At 47.3% G+C, this 17113-nt stretch overlaps 2 protein-coding genes across 9 annotated transcripts in view; one reads left to right on the forward strand and one right to left on the reverse strand.

Annotated features, from left to right (window-relative positions):
* Positions 1-17113, reverse strand: part of BBLN (bublin coiled coil protein) — a 179905-nt gene that overhangs the window by 104758 nt on the left and 58034 nt on the right. The window lies entirely within an intron of this gene.
* SPTAN1 (spectrin alpha, non-erythrocytic 1) overlaps positions 1-17113 on the forward strand; it is an 80939-nt gene that overhangs the window by 21273 nt on the left and 42553 nt on the right. For all 8 annotated transcript variants that reach the window (XM_063144654.1, XM_063144652.1, XM_063144656.1 and 5 more), the window contains 13 exons: positions 1568-1701; positions 3083-3227; positions 3662-3816; positions 5278-5413; positions 6070-6171; positions 7176-7313; positions 8122-8232; positions 9636-9713; positions 9885-10040; positions 10723-10927; positions 12081-12262; positions 14395-14638; positions 15128-15250. In XM_063144654.1, coding sequence (XP_063000724.1) covers positions 1568-1701; positions 3083-3227; positions 3662-3816; positions 5278-5413; positions 6070-6171; positions 7176-7313; positions 8122-8232; positions 9636-9713; positions 9885-10040; positions 10723-10927; positions 12081-12262; positions 14395-14638; positions 15128-15250 — 1909 coding nt within the window. The remainder of the gene's footprint in view (positions 1-1567; positions 1702-3082; positions 3228-3661; positions 3817-5277; positions 5414-6069; positions 6172-7175; positions 7314-8121; positions 8233-9635; positions 9714-9884; positions 10041-10722; positions 10928-12080; positions 12263-14394; positions 14639-15127; positions 15251-17113) is intronic.

Consider the following 17113-nt stretch of genomic DNA (forward strand, 5'->3'; position numbering starts at 1 on the left):
ACGCAACTTTGACATCTCTTAAAGTTTTATTAAAGCCCAGACATGGAGGTGCCCAGTGAACCCAGAACAATGTGTCAAACACAAGATCAGTTGTTACTCGTCTGGCTTTGCAGGCTGTGAATATTTATGGAATATCACCTCACCTAGATCCACTGTGCTCCTAAACCTGAAGCTATTTCTCTAGCCTAAGAATAGGGTCCCACGTAGCGACAGGTGATCGCCTACTGAAGAAACAGCTTCTCCTCAATCCCTTATTTATAGAAAGCCAGAGGGACTTTGATGACTCTGGCCAGTAAGATGGGATCTCGACTTTCTGTTATGGGGTGAGGAGGGTGGAACCCTGCTCCTATCTGTCTGATTTTCAGCAAAGGCTGAAAATCTTAGCTGTTTGTTGTCTGGTGCAACACAGGCCATGTTTGGTTCAGGGAAATGTAGCTCAGGGCTAGTTTTGTGACCCATGGTCACATTCAGGCAGTGGCCTCAGTGATGGACAGCAGGATGTGGAGTGGGGGAGAAAAAGGGGGTTGGAGGTGTGGGGGGAGAATGACTGGGATTTTCTATACTTTTCTCTCCCTGCCTGTCAAACTGCGTGCTGCCGTTTGCTAATTATAAAAGATAGCTGTACAGATCGTGAATAGTGCTCCCCTGTCACACAGAACGAAGGTGGAACATCTAAAAGCAACCCAGCTCGGGTCAACGAATGATGTCCTGAAAGCTGGTTGCCCCAAGGGAGGAAATTTAGTTCCTCCCCCTCTAAAGATCTTCATCAGGAGAGATGTTTAGCAGCTGACTTACAGGGACAAAGTATGGGGGAGAGTAAAAGGATCGTGAACCAGAGGCAGCTTGGAATAGCTTCTTGAAATCCCTGCTGCAGTTTCTTTGTGGTACGCCTGGGGCCATCTTGAGGGTCCTCCTTCCAGCCTGCGCTGTTTTTTGGGGTCCGAGAGACCCAGTGCCAGCCACCCCCGCCAGAACAATTTATGAGTGGGTGTTCTCCGTTCGCTGTGCTGATCATCAGTACTGCAGATCAGTGGGTAACCCAAGCCGCTATCACAGGCCTCTTCCTGTGCTAGGGTCCCTCCTCCAGGGCCTTGACAAATATCCATTTGGACCGTGGCAACTTGCTCCATTTTCTTTGAGGATGAGGACATGATGTATTTGTTCCTCGGCAGATCCGTTGCTTTTCTTTCACTTAGGCAGAGTTTAACAACTAGTTCAGCTCTCCCCAACCTGGTGCCCTCCAGATGTGTTGAACTACAACTCCCAAGATCCCCTGCTGGCTGAGGAGGTGATGAGGGGTTTGTAGCCAAACACATCCTGAGGGCACCAAGTTGGCGAAGGCTGAACTAGCAGCTCTCTGGACAAATCTGAAGAGCTCACCAGTTTCCTCTGGGTTTCCCACTGCATGGAAAGAAACATTGGCTTCTGTATAATCCCACGGAATTACTGTTTTATGGGACGGTTGGATTGTGGGTGGAAAATAACGGAAGCCATTCAAGAAGAAAGCCACCTTTACTTTGGTCGATGCAAACTCATCAGACAGTCCCCTGCTCCCTCTGCTTTCCAGGAGCAGCACCCTGAAGAAGAGCTAATCAAGTCCAAACAAGATGAAGTCAACGCCAGCTGGCAACGCCTGAAGGGGCTGGCTCTGCAGAGGCAGGGGAAACTCTTTGGCGCAGCGGAAGTGCAACGTTTTAACAGGTGCGGACTTGACCGTCTTTGCCAACATCTGTTTTCGTGTGTGCGTTTTTAAACCCAAATGAATGGTGTGTGTCCCTGCCTCCTCCCTTGGTCTGTTTAGCCCCTTATGATCTACATCTGACTGGCCGTGGGTTTACCCAGTCTTGCACCGGGGCCCTTCCTTGCTTCCCTACTTGAGATCCATGAACGGGAGTTGCCAGGGGTTGGGAACTTCTGCCCGCAAAGCACGTGCCCCGACACTGGGTTGTGGGCCCTCCCGAAGCAGTACGGACACTTGCCAGCCCCTGCGATGGGTCGGCTCATGGGAAAGAAGGACTTCGCACTGTCTAGAATGAAAGCCCGGGGTGTGTTTTTCTCCCTCTCTCTGAAACGAAGTCCTTTCTGGTAGTAGGAATGAGGGGCTGGAACATCACAATGCAGAGGGTTGCCACTTGAGGTGTGTGTGTGTTACTTGTGGCTCTAAGACAACATGATGTCGTGATGGCCACCCATTTGGATGGCTTTAAAAGGGGATTGGATGAATTCCTGGAGCCGAAAGCTATCAGTGGCTACTAGTCCTGATGGTTGAGTGCTACCTCCAGTATTCGAGCCTTTATTTATTTATTTATTTATTTATTACATTTATATACCGCCCCATAGCTGAAGCTCTCTGGACGGTTTACAAAAATTAAAAACAGTAAACATTAAAAAAAAGTATACAAAATTTAATACCATCAAACACATAAGAACAACAGTATAAAAACAACAACATCCATTTAAAAACAACAGTTCTGGGGTCCTTAAAAGACAAAGTTAGCGTTGTTAAATGCTGTTAAATGCCTGGGAGAAGAGAAAAGTCTTGACCTGGCGCCTGAAAGATAACAGTGTTGGTGCCAGGCGAGCCTCATCGGGGAGATCATTCCACAGTCTGGGGGCCACCACCGAAAAGGCCCTCTCCCTTGTTGCCTGTGTGCGCCAGTTGCTGGGGAACATGGGCGGGAGGGTGCTGTTGCACCACGTCCTGCCTTGTTCATCCCTGGCCGATGGCTGGTCGGCCCCTGTGTGAACAGAGTGCTGGACTAGATGGACCCTTGGTCTGATCCAGCCTCAGGGCTCTTCTGATGTTCTTATCTCCAACGTGGTGCCCTCCTGGTGGATTGGGTTGCAACTCCCATAATTTCCACCCAGCCATCAGCCATGTTTGCTGGGAATTATGGGAATTGCAGTCCTGACAGATCTGGAAGGCACCAGGTTGATGAAGGCTGTTTTGAGCGTTGGCAGGGGCAAGTTGGCTTTTGTTTGTGTGCTAACAGTGAGCAACAGCCTTCTCCAAAGAGGGAATGCTGCTCCGATAGAGATCTTCGCCTTCTTGACTCACACCCCCCCTTTTTGCTTCTTGCAGGGATGTGGATGAAACTATAAGCTGGATTAAAGAGAAAGAGCAGCTGATGGCTTCCGATGATTTTGGCCGAGACCTTGCAAGCGTCCAGGCCCTGCTCCGCAAACATGAAGGCTTGGAAAGGGACCTGGCTGCTCTGGAAGACAAGGTAGACGGAACCAATGATCTATTTGAAGAACTATTAACAGGCATTGCTGGCTGAAGATGATCTCTCCCCACCCCCCTTATTTTTTCATGGCAGTAATACTAAAACCAGACGTTAACAGGACAAAATGGCTGTCCTGAGTTTGTCGCAATGTCTAACAAAGAGAGCAATCCTGTTTAATCCAGTTTAACTTGTCCATTTCAACCATAGTCAGAGGTTTCCTGAGCTAGGCCAAACCTGCAACGATCCATTAGATTTCCATTTAAAAAAGTTTTGTTGCTGTTACAACCTTCATTGCCAACATTTTTTTTTTTAAAAAAATAAGAACCTAATGATTGTACACATCATTTTTTAAAACAACAACAACAGTTCAACCAAACCTCGGACATGTTTTCCCAAGTCTGATCTTGTAGCTTCTCTGCCTCTCTTGCCTCTAGGTGAAGGCTTTGGGTGCAGAGGCCGACAGGCTGCAGCAATCCCACCCTCCAAATGCCTCTCAGATCCACGTGAAACGGGAGGAGCTGGTCGCAAACTGGGAGCAGATTCGCACTCGGGCGGCAGAGAGACACGCTCGCCTGAATGACTCCTACAGGTAAGCACGCTTGGAAGGACGCACACACCCCTCTCTCTCCCTCCGAGAAGAAAGCCCCACCCAGGTTCACTGCAACGCCGTCAAACATCTTCATGCAGATGATCATTTCACAGTGCTCTGTGTGTGGCGTGTCTCCCGGATTTTGTTTCAAAAGCATATATTTCCACAAACGCCTTGGGCAGGAGTGGGAGGCGTTTATCCTGTCATCTGCAGTAGAACAAGTTTCCTAATGGTTTCCTATTGTGGCATTCCTTTAATCCATTGTTAAGCGCGTAAGCCTTCGGGATCGTCAGTCTACCCCGTCCTCGTGAATTATGGCTCATATTAGGAAGACATGTTTTCTCTGCCTCTGATATCCAAAAAAGGTTCACTACCTGGATTGGTGGCCAGATATTAAGTAACTTTAATAACGGTGTACTAAAACTGCAGCCAAAATGTAGCCAGTTGGTTCAAACCTTATGTGGACTGTGCATTCTCCCTCCTCTGCCTCCTTCCCAACCCTCTCTGGCTTCAACGCTGTTCGGTGCATAGTCCTCTGGACAGTTCAAAGTTCTCAGCGTTTCCTGTCCGTAGGCCCTATGTGAAGACCCTCTTTTTCCTTGCCCCATCTTTTCTTCAACTTCATGCCACTTCAGCTTTCTCTGCTGCCTCCCACTATTTTATCCTCTCACCCACCCCTATGGGGGAGAAACTATCCTTATCAGATTCTTCTCCTTTGTCCTGACTGTGTGTCTTTGTTGGTCAGTCCAGTGGGCAGCAACAGGGTCCTCTCCTGCGTGTTTAACCCACCATTGGTGCTGAGGAAGAGTCATTTCACATGCTGCTGTTTCCAACATGGGAGATTAACCCATATGCACCCATGACATATAAATAGTGGAAGAGAAGTGGTGAAATGGTGGTAGATGGTTGAACGGATCCTCCCTTCAAACCGTCAGTCACTCTTTCTATATGTACACTCTTCAGAATCCTGTGAGTTTTAATGGCCCATAAAGTGGGTTTTGTGGAGGAGGGAAATTGTTGGTTTCAAGGGAGTTGTTGTTCAGATATGATGAGCAACAAGAAAGAAGGCACAAAGAGAGATGTGGAAGAGGGAAAGGAAAGCCGTAGGTGGGTAGTTACTTTGCAGTAGCAGTAATGGGGAAGGAGGGCAGTTTAATTTCATTCATTTATTTAAAGTCTTTTTTAATCTTGCTCCTTAGCCAAAAAGGCTCCTGGAGCGGTTCATCTGTAAAAGGAAACAATCTAAAAAGACACAGCAGACAAGGAGAAAGGAATGGGAAGGGAAGAGGAAAAAAAAGGGATAGGTGACAAGGTTGGAAACGGATGGAGAGGGCTGCAGGGAGACAGTGCAGAAGCTTGGGAAGTGGGCTCATGATCCCAGAGACGTGGCTAAGAGTGGAATCCTTGTGCAGCTATGCCCTTCTTCACTTCTGCCATCTCCTCTCCCGCCCTCTCTCAAAGGTTGCAGCGATTCCTTGCGGACTTTCGGGATCTCACGAGCTGGGTGACGGAAATGAAGGCTCTGATTAATGCTGATGAGCTTGCCAATGATGTGGCGGGAGCCGAAGCCTTGCTAGACAGACATCAGGAGCATAAGGTAATCTGAACCTGCCTGTCGCAGGGCCATGGGAAGCTGCCTTGCACCCAGTCGGTCTGTGTAGCCTGGCAGTGACTCTCCAGGCTTTCCTTTTCCAGCCCTCCCTGAAGGCACTCAGGATCAAAACTGGGACCCTCTGCCACTGAACTATGGCCCACTGATCTACGACACACACTCCGGCACCTTGAATCTGGCCTGGAAACAAACTGGGAGCCGGTGTGACTGAGCCTGTGTCTATAACAGCAGCTGGGCCTTCTGTCGAGAGTCATTTTGTATTAATTGCTTTGGACAGTCTCTGAAAGCAGCAGCGTACAGAGCGTGCTACAGTACCAAAATGTGCATGACTGTGGCCAGATCCACTTTCTGTGTAGTAGAAAGACAACTAAGGGCGCACTCCTATGCATGTTTAGACAGGGGGGGAAAGTCCTACAACTCCCAGCTGGGAGTTGTAGGACTTTTTTTTTCTGTCTGAACACACAGAGGAGTGCGCCCTAAGTGTCTCTTTGTACTTAACTGAATGTGTGTCTTAATTTCCATGCCTCTGCTTTCAGGGGTGTGCATGTCTTTGCACACGTGGGATGTTGCTTGTTGTTGTTTTTAAATGATGGCTTTATCATTCTGGAAGGTGAACACAGATTGGTCCTGTTTCGTTACAGGGAGAAATTGATGCCCACGAAGACAGTTTTAAATCTGCGGATGAATCCGGTCAAACTTTGCTTGCTGCTGGTCACTATGCCTCCGACGAAGTTAGAGAGAAGGTAAGATGACTCACCTGAAGGCATAGAACATGAAAGAGGAGGGAATGGATTAATCCAGCCACCCCTAACCTCCTGCCTTTCAAAAGTGTTGGACTTCCAAATCCTCTCATTGCTAGCCATGCTGGCAGAGAATGATGGCAGGTGCCGCTCAAAATATCTGGAGGGCACCAAATTGGGGGAGGCTGGATTATTGTAGTCTTTGAAGCCATAAGGACAAAAGCATTGAATAGGCAGAGATGTTGTGTGCTACTCATTCAGTTTTCACTTTCTCAGCCCTGGTCCATGAGATTTGTCTAATTGCAGGTACAAGGGATTGAACTGGTGGCCTTCTGCATGCAAAGACTGGGCTCTAGCCTAGAGCTACGGCCCCTCCCCAAGCAGTTAAGAAAGCCTGGCTTTCTAGGTGCCAAAATGGGAGATGTTAGAGGGACAGGTTTAGTGTCTTCTTTTACTATCTATCTATCTATCTATCTATCTATCTATCTATAAAATGCTAAGGTGATGTATGGCAATGCATGGTACAAAGGTTCTGAGCTATGACACACTGGAGATTCCAAGCTATGAGAAGAACTTTGCATGCTGGAGGTTCCGAGCTATGAGAAGAACTTTGTATGGCTAAGCAACAGGATATATAAACCCAGCAGGGGGCGGGGGAGCGGCTGGCAGTGGGGGAGCCCAGAAAGGAGGCTGGATGGCTTGCCTCAGCTAAGTCCCTTGGGTCGGTGGGCAGGTGAGCAGGGTGAAGCGTTGGATCCACCCTGCGATCCGTTGGATGCCAGGGGGGAGTCCAACGGACTCCCAGTCGGCCTTCCGCCCGTGGAAAAGCCAGAAAAGTATGATACTAAGCAATAAAGATGGCCTGTGCCAGTCAAGTTAGTTACTAGTATTAAGGAGATGCTCTTCTGAACAGGCAGTGTGCACCAGCACTGATGCACAGACTCCTTGAGGGGCTTGAGTGTGTGGCCGCTGGAAGTGACCTTGTTCCTTTCTTCTTCATCCCTCAGCTGACCATCCTTTCGGATGAAAGAACTGCCCTTCTGGAGCTGTGGGAGCTTCGTCGGCAGCAGTACGAGCAGTGCATGGACCTGCAGCTTTTCTACCGGGACACGGAGCAGGTCGATAACTGGATGAGCAAACAGGAAGTAAGTGTCCCCTGCGTTCGCGGCAAGGGTCCTTTAGCAAGCGAGCGCCTCTGGGTGCGTTTCAGCTCCGCGGGTTCCGCAGCACTGGCCAGAGGACATCGCGGTCGGGTGTCTGTGAATGCCTTGCGTGCCTTGCGCATAGCTTCTTCCTCTCTGTCCAGTCGCTTGGCATGTTGCTGTCTGAGGATGCTTAGCGGAATTAACCAGTTCACGTGAGATTCAGTTCTGGACCCAGGGAGAGTAGATTGCCAGCTGTCAAGGTAGACAGAAAACAACCTTAATGTGGATAATTTCTGCTCCTTCCGGAGGCTGCATACTTGAGCTGGGAACAGGACTGACCAAGAGTTGGTGCATGCACAAATTAAGGCCCCTAAGTCCAGTCCTGCTGATTCCGACCCTTCAGTTCAGCTTCATGTTTCCCACGGTTGCCAGCCGGATGCTTCAGGCAAGCCCACGAGGGGGGCATGAAGGCATCAACCCTTCTTTGTTGCCTCTCCTGCTTGGGAATAGTATTCAGAGGTACACTGTCCTTGAACCTGGAGGTTCCATTGTAGCAAATCCCTACTGATAGAACTGTCTTCCATGAATTCATTTAAGCCGTGTAAAGTAGAGCCAACTCTACTATGCTAAACTCCACACCTTGTGGTTGTGAGTTCCATAGATAAATCCTGCACTGCGCAAAGAAGTCCTTTCTTTTGTCTGTCGTGAATCTATGGGCACTCGGTTTTGTAGAATGACATCTCTTCTCCCACCCCTCACAAACACACAAGTTCCTTTCTGATCCTCCCTCTCTCTTTCTCTCTTCCAGGCCTTTTTGCTAAATGAAGACCTTGGTGACTCCCTCGACAGTGTGGAAGCCCTGCTAAAGAAGCATGAAGACTTTGAGAAGTCTCTCAGTGCCCAAGAAGAGAAAATCACTGTAAGTCATTTTGTTTTAATGCTGGGTTATTGGTTGTTTTGCTTCATGTGTGAAAGAGAGCAGCCTCACAAGCTAAACAGAACATAGAATCATAGAATCATAGAATCGCAGAGTTGGAAGGGGCCTACAAGGCCATCGAGTCCAACCCCCTGCTCAATACAGGAATCCACCCTAAAGCATCCCTGACAGATGGTTGTCCAGCTGCCTCTTGAATGCCTCTAGTGTGGGAGAGCCCACAACCTCCCTAGGTAACTGATTCCACCGTCGCACTGCTCTAACAGTCAGGAAGTTTTTCCTGATGTCCAGCTGGAATCTGGCTTCCTTTAACTTGAGCCCGTTATTCCGTGTCCTGCACTCTGGGAGGATCGAGAAGAGATCCTGGCCCTCCTCTGTGTGACAACCTTTTAAGTATTTGAAGAGTGCTCTCATGTCTCCCCTCAATCTTCTCTTCTCCTGGCTAAACATGCCCATTTCTTTCAGTCTCTCTGAAACATAATACAGTAGCTTTAGAAAGAGTGAGAAGGGGACAGTTTTTGCAGTTTTATTTCTGAAACTTAAAAAATTTAAGAGCCTATGGGCAGCGTGCCATATAACATGCAGCACTAAATGCTGCAACTTTTTTCTTCTCTTTGCTATAATTATAGCATACACAACTGAGAATGTAGTAAACTAGAAAGCCCAGGAGTTCATGCATCTTGAAAGATAGAAAGTCCATCACTTAAATTAGGCTCCTGCCTATTAAATCAGATTTTCTGCAGTATACCAGCATTCTTTTCAACATGGGAAAAGAAGAGAGACCAGATTTGTGTATAATTACTGTTCTGTCATCCTTTCTAAAATGCTTCACGGTATAATTGCTGCAGAAAACACCCGTATTGCAGCAGGGTTCCCTGCGATAGTTGTACTATTTTCTGCTGTTTTAAAAGTCCTCCCTTGCTAATTAGGTCAAATTATCCCCAATTAGGATGACCCAGATTTTCAGGAATTGTCTTTCAATGATAGTCCCGTTGGCTGGTTCCACTGTTAGGCAATTGCCATCTTTGGGTTCCAGGTCATTACCGCCCCCCCCCCCCGCCCCCACGGAAATGGATTGATGGAGTAATCAGAGTCGGTCTGGAACTTAAGACTCAGCAATTTTGAAAGATGTTCTCCCTTGCTTCCAACAAGGACAAAGTCACCACCGTTGATAATATATGTGGGGCTTTTCATCAAAGTGATAGTCACTATCTGGACAGGAGTGAATGTCCGCTGCGTGGCTTATTTTCAGTGTGGCTTAGTGTGACCTGCGAACTCACCCAAAGTGTTGAGTTAGGAGTTTGAGGAGTTTGCAAGGGTTTGCAACCAGCGCCGTGAACGTTCCTTGCCTACCGAGTAAAACGAAAATTGCTTTCTTTGCTTTTTAGGCCCTGGATGAATTTGCTACAAAACTGATACAGAATAACCACTATGCTAAAGAAGACGTTGCTACCCGCAGAGACGCTGTAAGTTTTAAGTACCTCGTGCCGCTTTATAGCTTATGCACGTTGGTATTTTTAGGAAATTAGAATTGTCTGGCTGAAATTGCCAGCGATTGGGAGAACGGTCTGATACGATGAGCGGCCTCGTAATGGAAGTGAGGGTTCACGAGAGCATCTTCCTCCTCCCCCTTTCAGCTCTTGAGCCGCCGTAATGCCCTGCACGAACGGGCCATGTGTCGTCGCACCCAGCTGGCAGACTCGCTCCACCTGCAGCAGTTTTTCAGAGACTCCGATGAGCTGAAGAGCTGGGTCAATGAAAAGATGAAAACTGCAACCGATGAGGCTTACAAGGTATAATCGATATCTGCCAGCTCAAATGGGGCTTATATATTTCTCGTTTGTGTGTGTGTGTGTGTGTGTGTGTGTGAGAGAGAGAGAGAGAGAGAGAGAGAGGTTCCTAGTTTAAGAGAGCACTTCTCTTATAGTCCCAAAACATCCCAGAGTCTTTCCATGCAAAAAGTGTGCCCCAATCCCATTGTCGCCTTTGAACAGTACTTCTCAAAGTCCCTTTGCAATAACAGTCTGGCTGCTTTTAATTGACGGCGTGGGATGTAGGCGGTTTCTTGTGGGCCTCTTACAGAATAAAATAAAATACAAATTCTGGGTGTAACCACATTAATGTAAGAAAACGATCATGCAGAAAGACTCTTACTCCCAGAGGAAGAGGTTTTGGAGTCCTGATCAGAGAAGCGCAGGAAGATCAGCCTGAGCCAACGGTGTGTTGTGGAAGAAAGCCTTGATGGGCCTTTTCCCTTTGCAGTGCCTTCCTTTGCCCAGCCTAAGATGGTGGTGGGGTTGAGCACTGACTCCACCTGGGAATCATGATTTAAGTCCTTCTGTTGATCTTTGTCCTAGGCAAGGAAAATGTCCCAGTGCAGGACAAACGAAATTTGCTTGCTTGCTCTACATGTGAAATCTGACAGATCCGGTTACGCTTTGAGGCTGCTATGTCTGGTCTCCCTCCTGTCTCTAGGACCCATCAAACCTGCAGGGCAAAGTCCAGAAACACCAAGCTTTTGAAGCTGAGCTCTCGGCAAACCAGAGTCGCATCGACGCCCTCGAGAAAGCTGGGCAGAAGCTGATTGATGTCAAACATTACGCGTCCGATGAAGTGGCCGCTCGCATGAATGAGGTCATCAGCTTGTGGAAGAAGCTGCTGGAAGCCACTGAGCTCAAAGGTACGATGGCTTCATCGGTGAAAAGAAACAGAGCATATTTCGAGTGATCCTGTTTTATGTATAAAATGGACAATTACCCTGGAAGCTACGTAAGAAGCAGAGTTTATTTATTTATTTATTTATTTAAGGATTTTTATGCCGCCATTCAGCCAAAAAAGGCTCTCATGGCGGCTTACAAAAGTATTTCTTGACAGTCCCTGCCCACAGGCTTACAATCTAAAAGACATGACACAAAAGGAAAGGGGATTGGGAGGGAGGAGGAGGGGGGGGGAAAAGAAAGCAAATTCAGGCACTACAATCTTAGTTGGAAAGTTCAGCAGTTACAGTTGGTAGCAGGAGGGAGGGGGCTCTCAGCTAGAGCTGGACCCAGGCACGGTGGAGAGGTGCCTGGCTGCTGCTTCCTTCCTCACTGGTGGCCTCTCCAGAGTTCCACCTTTGGTTTTGACCTAGAAAGCCTTACACGGCTTGGGACCACCATACCTGACGCAATGCCTCTCCCGACATGAACCTACCCGTACACTGTGCTCAACATCTAAGGTCCTCCTCCGGGTGCCTACCCCGAGGGAAGCTCAGAGGATGGCAACAAGGGAGAGGGCCTTTTCAGTGGTGGCCCCCCAATTATGGAATGATCTCCCCGACGAGGCTTGCCTGGCACCAACATTGTTATCTTTTTGGTACCGGGTCAAGACTTTTCTCCCAGGCATTTAACAGCATATGCTGTTTTTTTAACTGACCCCAAAATAGTTGTTTTTAAATGGATATTGTCTGTTTTTGTTTGTATTTTACGCTTTTGATGGTTTTAAATTTTGTATATTTCTTTTTAGTGTTCACTGTTTTTAACTTTTGTAAACCACCCAGAGAGCTTCGGCTATGGGGTGGTATATAAATGTAATAAATAAATAAATAAAATAAATAAATTGGTCCATCAAGCCCAGTATTGCCAGCACTGACTGGTAGCAGCTCTCCAGGATTTCAGGCGGGAGTTTTTCCAGCCCTTCCTGGAGGTGCTGCCGGGGATTGAACCAGAGACCTTTTGCCTGCCAAGCCTGTGCTTTACCACTGAGCTACGGGCGCTGCCCCCAAATCATTCCGAAGTACAAGATAAGCTGTGCAGTGAGATAAAGGCATGTAAATTAAACTCTTCCCTTTCCAGGGATCAAGCTGCGTGAAGCCAACCAGCAACAGCAGTTCAACCGCAACGTGGAAGACATCGAACTGTGGTTGTATGAAGTGGAAGGGCACTTGGCGTCAGACGATTATGGCAAAGACCTCACCAACGTCCAGAACCTGCAGAAGAAACATGCTCTGCTGGAGGCCGATGTTACTGCTCATCAGGTACTGCGCCCCGCTGTCCTTGCCTCTGTCCTGGGAAAGCCCTGTCCGTTTATTAGTTTTGAGCAGGAATCCGCAAGATATTGCCCACTGGGCTTAGGTGCCCTGAGCCACTTCTTGAGGCTCGTCACAATCCCAAGAGCCATAGCTTCCACGTCTCCAAAGTAAATTTCTGGACATACCATGCCTAACGTCAAAGATAAGGTTGACAACTTGATGGCAGGTCAGTGTCGAAGGGTCAGGAACAAGAATGCAAACGAAACAGAGGTGCAATTCAGTCTTATGCTTTGTGGTTCAAAGTAGATCAGGTTTCAAAGGTTATCAAGATTTTTCCAAGGACTGTCTGGCATGTGCTTCATCTTTGAGCATAGCCGCATCAGCTGCGGACTAACATGTCTTGCTGCTATGTAAAAAAATGATGCCTTAATTGTGTTAAGTTATGTACCATTGACTTCCCTACATCCATCCGCATGTGCCTCATTCAGAGACAGAGATTCTGGCATGGGGAACTTAAAAGGATTTGCCTCAGAGTTACAAAGGAATAAAATCCAGTCTTTCTATTTTATTTATTTGTTTATTTATTTACAATATTTATATACCGCTCCCCATTGAAATTTTTGGAGCGGTGTACAAGATAAAATAAAAATAAAAACAGAATAAAACACTTAAAACAGATTTTAAGAGAAACAAAAACAGTGACTCGTGGCTGGACGTTAAGGAAAGGCTTCCTGGAATAATGATGTTTTCAGGAGGTGCCAAAAAGAGTACAAAGTTGGTGCCTGCTTGACCTCCAGAGGCAGGGAATTCCACAGGAAGGGGGGGCACCACGCTGAAAGCTCTTCCCTGGTGGATTCCAATCGGAGGATGGATCTCTGTGGGACCACCATGAGCAGGCCCTCGGATGACCTCAGTGACCGGGCAGGTTGGTAAGGGAGAAGGTGCTCTCTCAGGAATCCTGGCCCCGTGTTGTTTAGGGCTTTGTACACAAGTACAAGAACCTTCAACCTGGCCCGGTAGCGAATAGGCAGCCAGTGCAGTTCCCTCAGCAGAGGAGTTACGTGCTGGAAAGGGGCAGCTCCAGACAACAGCCGAGCTGCAGCGTTCTGCACTAGCTCCAGCTTCCGGAGCAGCTTCAAGGGCAGCCCCACATAGAGCGCGTTGCAGCAATCCAATCTTGAGGTTACCAATGCCTGAACCACCGTGGCCAAGCGATCCCTGTCCAGAAGAGGCCGTAGCTTCTAGCAGCATTGTGTTGTCAAACTGTGGCTCAGTTTTGGGCATCGCACTAAGCCGTAGTTTGCACAAACCATCATTTAGAACTGAAACCATCTTTTGAACTTCCAGATGGCTGCTTATCTGCTTTCATTTTCTATGCATCACTTCCCATATCTGTGGCCATAACCGTGGACCAGCAATACGATTATGGCAAAGACCTCACCAATGTCCAGAACCTGCAGAAGTACGGATCATGCCAATCCGTACTTAGGACAAACCATGGTTTGCAAACCTACTTCAAACGATGGTTACCCAGTCCACTTAATTTCTCTCTCTCTTTAACTCTTCCCTCCTGAACTCCTTTTCCTTGTGTGTCATGTCTTTATTAGACTGTAAGCCTGAGGGAAGGGACTGTCTTTTTTGCTAAGTGTAAGCCGCTCCGAGAGCCTTGTTTGGCTGAGGAGCGGGGTATAAATATGATAAATAAATAAAATAAATAAATAAATAAATTACCGGTGGTTTGTCATCTGATTGCGAACCATGGTCTGTTGATTCAGACATCATGGCAAACCGTAGTTAACCTTCTTTAACTGTGCTTTGTTGTGATGTCTGAATTGTTCCAGGGTTTAGGATCTCTGCATCAGACATCTGTTTAGGACTAAACTTCAGTCTTTTCCCTTGCTTCTGCAGCAGAAGTGTTCAATGCCCAGTTGTCCGTTTGCCTTTTGTGTCTTCCCACACCGTGCCTGATCGTTCCGAAAGCAGGAAGTCGGTTTCCAATCTGCTTTCGCTTGTATGTTCTCCCCGTGCCACCAGAGGCAAAGGTCAAGCTGGAAAGCCTCACACAGTCGTGGCCTGTTCCAACATCCAAAAAAGGCTGCCGCCGACCTGACGCTTTCATCCCAAATGTTCTCTTTTAGGACCGCATTGACGGCATCACCATCCAGGCCCGTCAGTTCCAGGAGGCCGGGCACTTTGACGCGGACAACATCAAAAAGAAGCAAGAGGCTTTGGTTGCTCGCTATGAAGCTCTGAAGGACCCCATGGTGGCGCGGAAGCAGAAGCTGGCCGACTCTCTCCGCCTGCAGCAGCTTTTCCGTGACGTCGAAGATGAGGAAACCTGGATCAGAGAGAAGGAGCCCATTGCTGCTTCAACCAACAGAGGTCGGTTGTGTTCAATGGGTAATTCTGTTAATAGGCTGCATCCAATGTTGGTCCTGCTTCGAGGAGACCCATTGAAATGGACGGGGCTTAAGCTACACGGATATTGGATTCAACCCAAAGCGTCCACAGTCCACACAGCCTTTCAGAACAGCATGTTTTAAAAGCAGCAATGTATGCTCTGCCACGAGCGCCATTTTCTTGACGGCCGTATTTGTACTGGGTATTTGGTCTGTGCTGCTATTTGGTAAAGTTGCAGTCTGGGTGCTGCAGAGGCCGTTTTCATGCTGCGGGTTGAGCTGTATTCCCCGCTGCGTTTGTGCCTGGCTCTGAATTCAGCACCGATCTGGGCAGGCTTTTAAAATATATAGTTTGTTAGCCTATGGGCATCGAGACAGTTTAGACGTTTCATACCCCATGGCTTTCGTTCAGCGGCTGTAATGTTTTTGGCTTGGGATGACCCTTCATGGCGCCCGCTCTGCTTTCTTTCAGGCAAGGACCTGATTGGAGTCCAGAACTTGCTAAAGAAGCACCAAGCCCTGCAGGCAGAAATTGCGGGTCATGAACCGCGCATTAAAGCCGTCACTCAGAAAGGAAATGCCATGGTGGAGGAAGGTGAGTCTGAATATTTATTTATTTATTTATTTATTTAAGCATTTTTATGCCGCCATTCAGCTAAAAAAGGCTCTCATGGCGGCTTACAAAAGTATTTCTTGACAGTCCCTGCCCACATGCTTACAATCTAAAAGACATGACACAAAAGGAAAGGGGATTGGGAGGGAGGAGGAGGAGGGGGGAAAGGAAAGCAAATTCAGGCACTACAATCTTAGTTGGAAAGTTCAGCAGTTACAGTTGGCAGCAGGAGGGAGGGGGCTCTCAGCTGGAGCAGGACCCAGGCACGGTGGAGAGGTGCCTGGCTGCTGCTTCCTCCCTCACTGGTGGCCTCTCCAGAGACAGTTGGTAGCAGGAGGGAGGGGGCTCTCAGCTGGAGCTGGACCCAGGCACGGTGGAGAGGTGCCTGGCTGCTGCTTCCTCCCTCACTGGTGGTCTCTGCAGAGACAGTTGGTAGCAGGAGGGAGGGGGCTCTCAGCTGGAGCTGACCCAGGCACATATCCATATAAGTCATGATATAAAAAATATATATAACCCCAAACCCATAAAGGATTGCATACTTTAACATAAGTTGCTCATAGCTGGCTTGTTTCACCAGTAATCCTGAATACCATCCACATGAAGATGCCAGACGTAGATTTCATGGAGTCAACACAATATAGATTCCAGAATTAAAATAACAGCAACAATCATTCTCAGTGTCACCTGTCTTACGACCCTGTTTGTCTTGCCAATGTCACCTGTGAAATTTATTTTTAGGTTATTTGTTGGATCTGGTGCATAAGAATTAATAATGCCATTATATCTGCACAACTTTTGACTGCAAAATAAACATGGCATCGGAATTCAGGGCTGGATTTTTAGAAGACTAGCTTAAGAGTTCCTGGGCTATGCAATCTACCTGATTAAATGGACACATTAATTAGATTTCAAGAAGGCAGGGAGGGAACACAGAGAGCTAATAGTTACGTGGGAAGCTGGAACGTGGTTTGTGATGTATTGAAATAATCAGTACAATCGGAACATTCCTACAGAAAGGTTACTCCTCCAAGGTTGATTAGCTATGATCATACGTTTCAGTGTATTGTAAATGCGAAAGTTTTTCAGTCAACATTAACTGCGCAAATAAAGGGAATTGTCTTTGTGAATTTATTTATTTTATACATGTTCCTTGCGTTAGAGAAAAAACTAAACAATTCATTAAAAAAAGTTGGGGGGAAAAAATCACCCATAATACATGAATTTAAAGTCCCTGCTAAGGCAAAGCTTCTATAGAATTAGCTGGGTTTTTATTTTAATTTTGAATCAATTTTTTATTATAAGTTTCCACAAAACAAAAAATAAACTAAAAATGCAAGTGGAACTACATACTTTAAAGGCCTCAGTTTCAAATACTACAACATTCTAAAAAACTAAAAGGAAAAAGGAGTAAATCACACATAAACTTCAGTAAAGACAGACCAGATGTCCAAACATTCCATTTACGCTGATTGCGTCCAGTTCTGGGCTCCACAATTCAAGAAGGACACAGACAAGCTGCAGCGTGTTCAGAGGAGGGCAATCAGGATGCTCAGGGGTCTGAAAACAAAGCCCTTTAAGGAGAGACTGAAAGAACGGGGCAGGTTTAGCCTGGAGAAGAGAAGATTGAGGGGAGACATGAGAGCACCCTTATTTAATAATATTTATTTATTTAGCGCCATCAATTTTCATGGTGCTGTACAGAACTTAAAAGGTTGTCACACAGAGGAGGGCCAGGATCTCTTCTCGATCCTCCCAGAGTGCAGGACATGGAATAACGGGCTCAAGTGACAGGAAGCCAGATTCCGGCTGGCCATCAGGAAAAACTTCCTGACTCTTAGAGCAGTA

The sequence above is a fragment of the Elgaria multicarinata genome, chromosome 19 (genome assembly GCF_023053635.1).
Source record: "Elgaria multicarinata webbii isolate HBS135686 ecotype San Diego chromosome 19, rElgMul1.1.pri, whole genome shotgun sequence".
Taxonomy (NCBI): domain Eukaryota; kingdom Metazoa; phylum Chordata; class Lepidosauria; order Squamata; family Anguidae; genus Elgaria; species Elgaria multicarinata.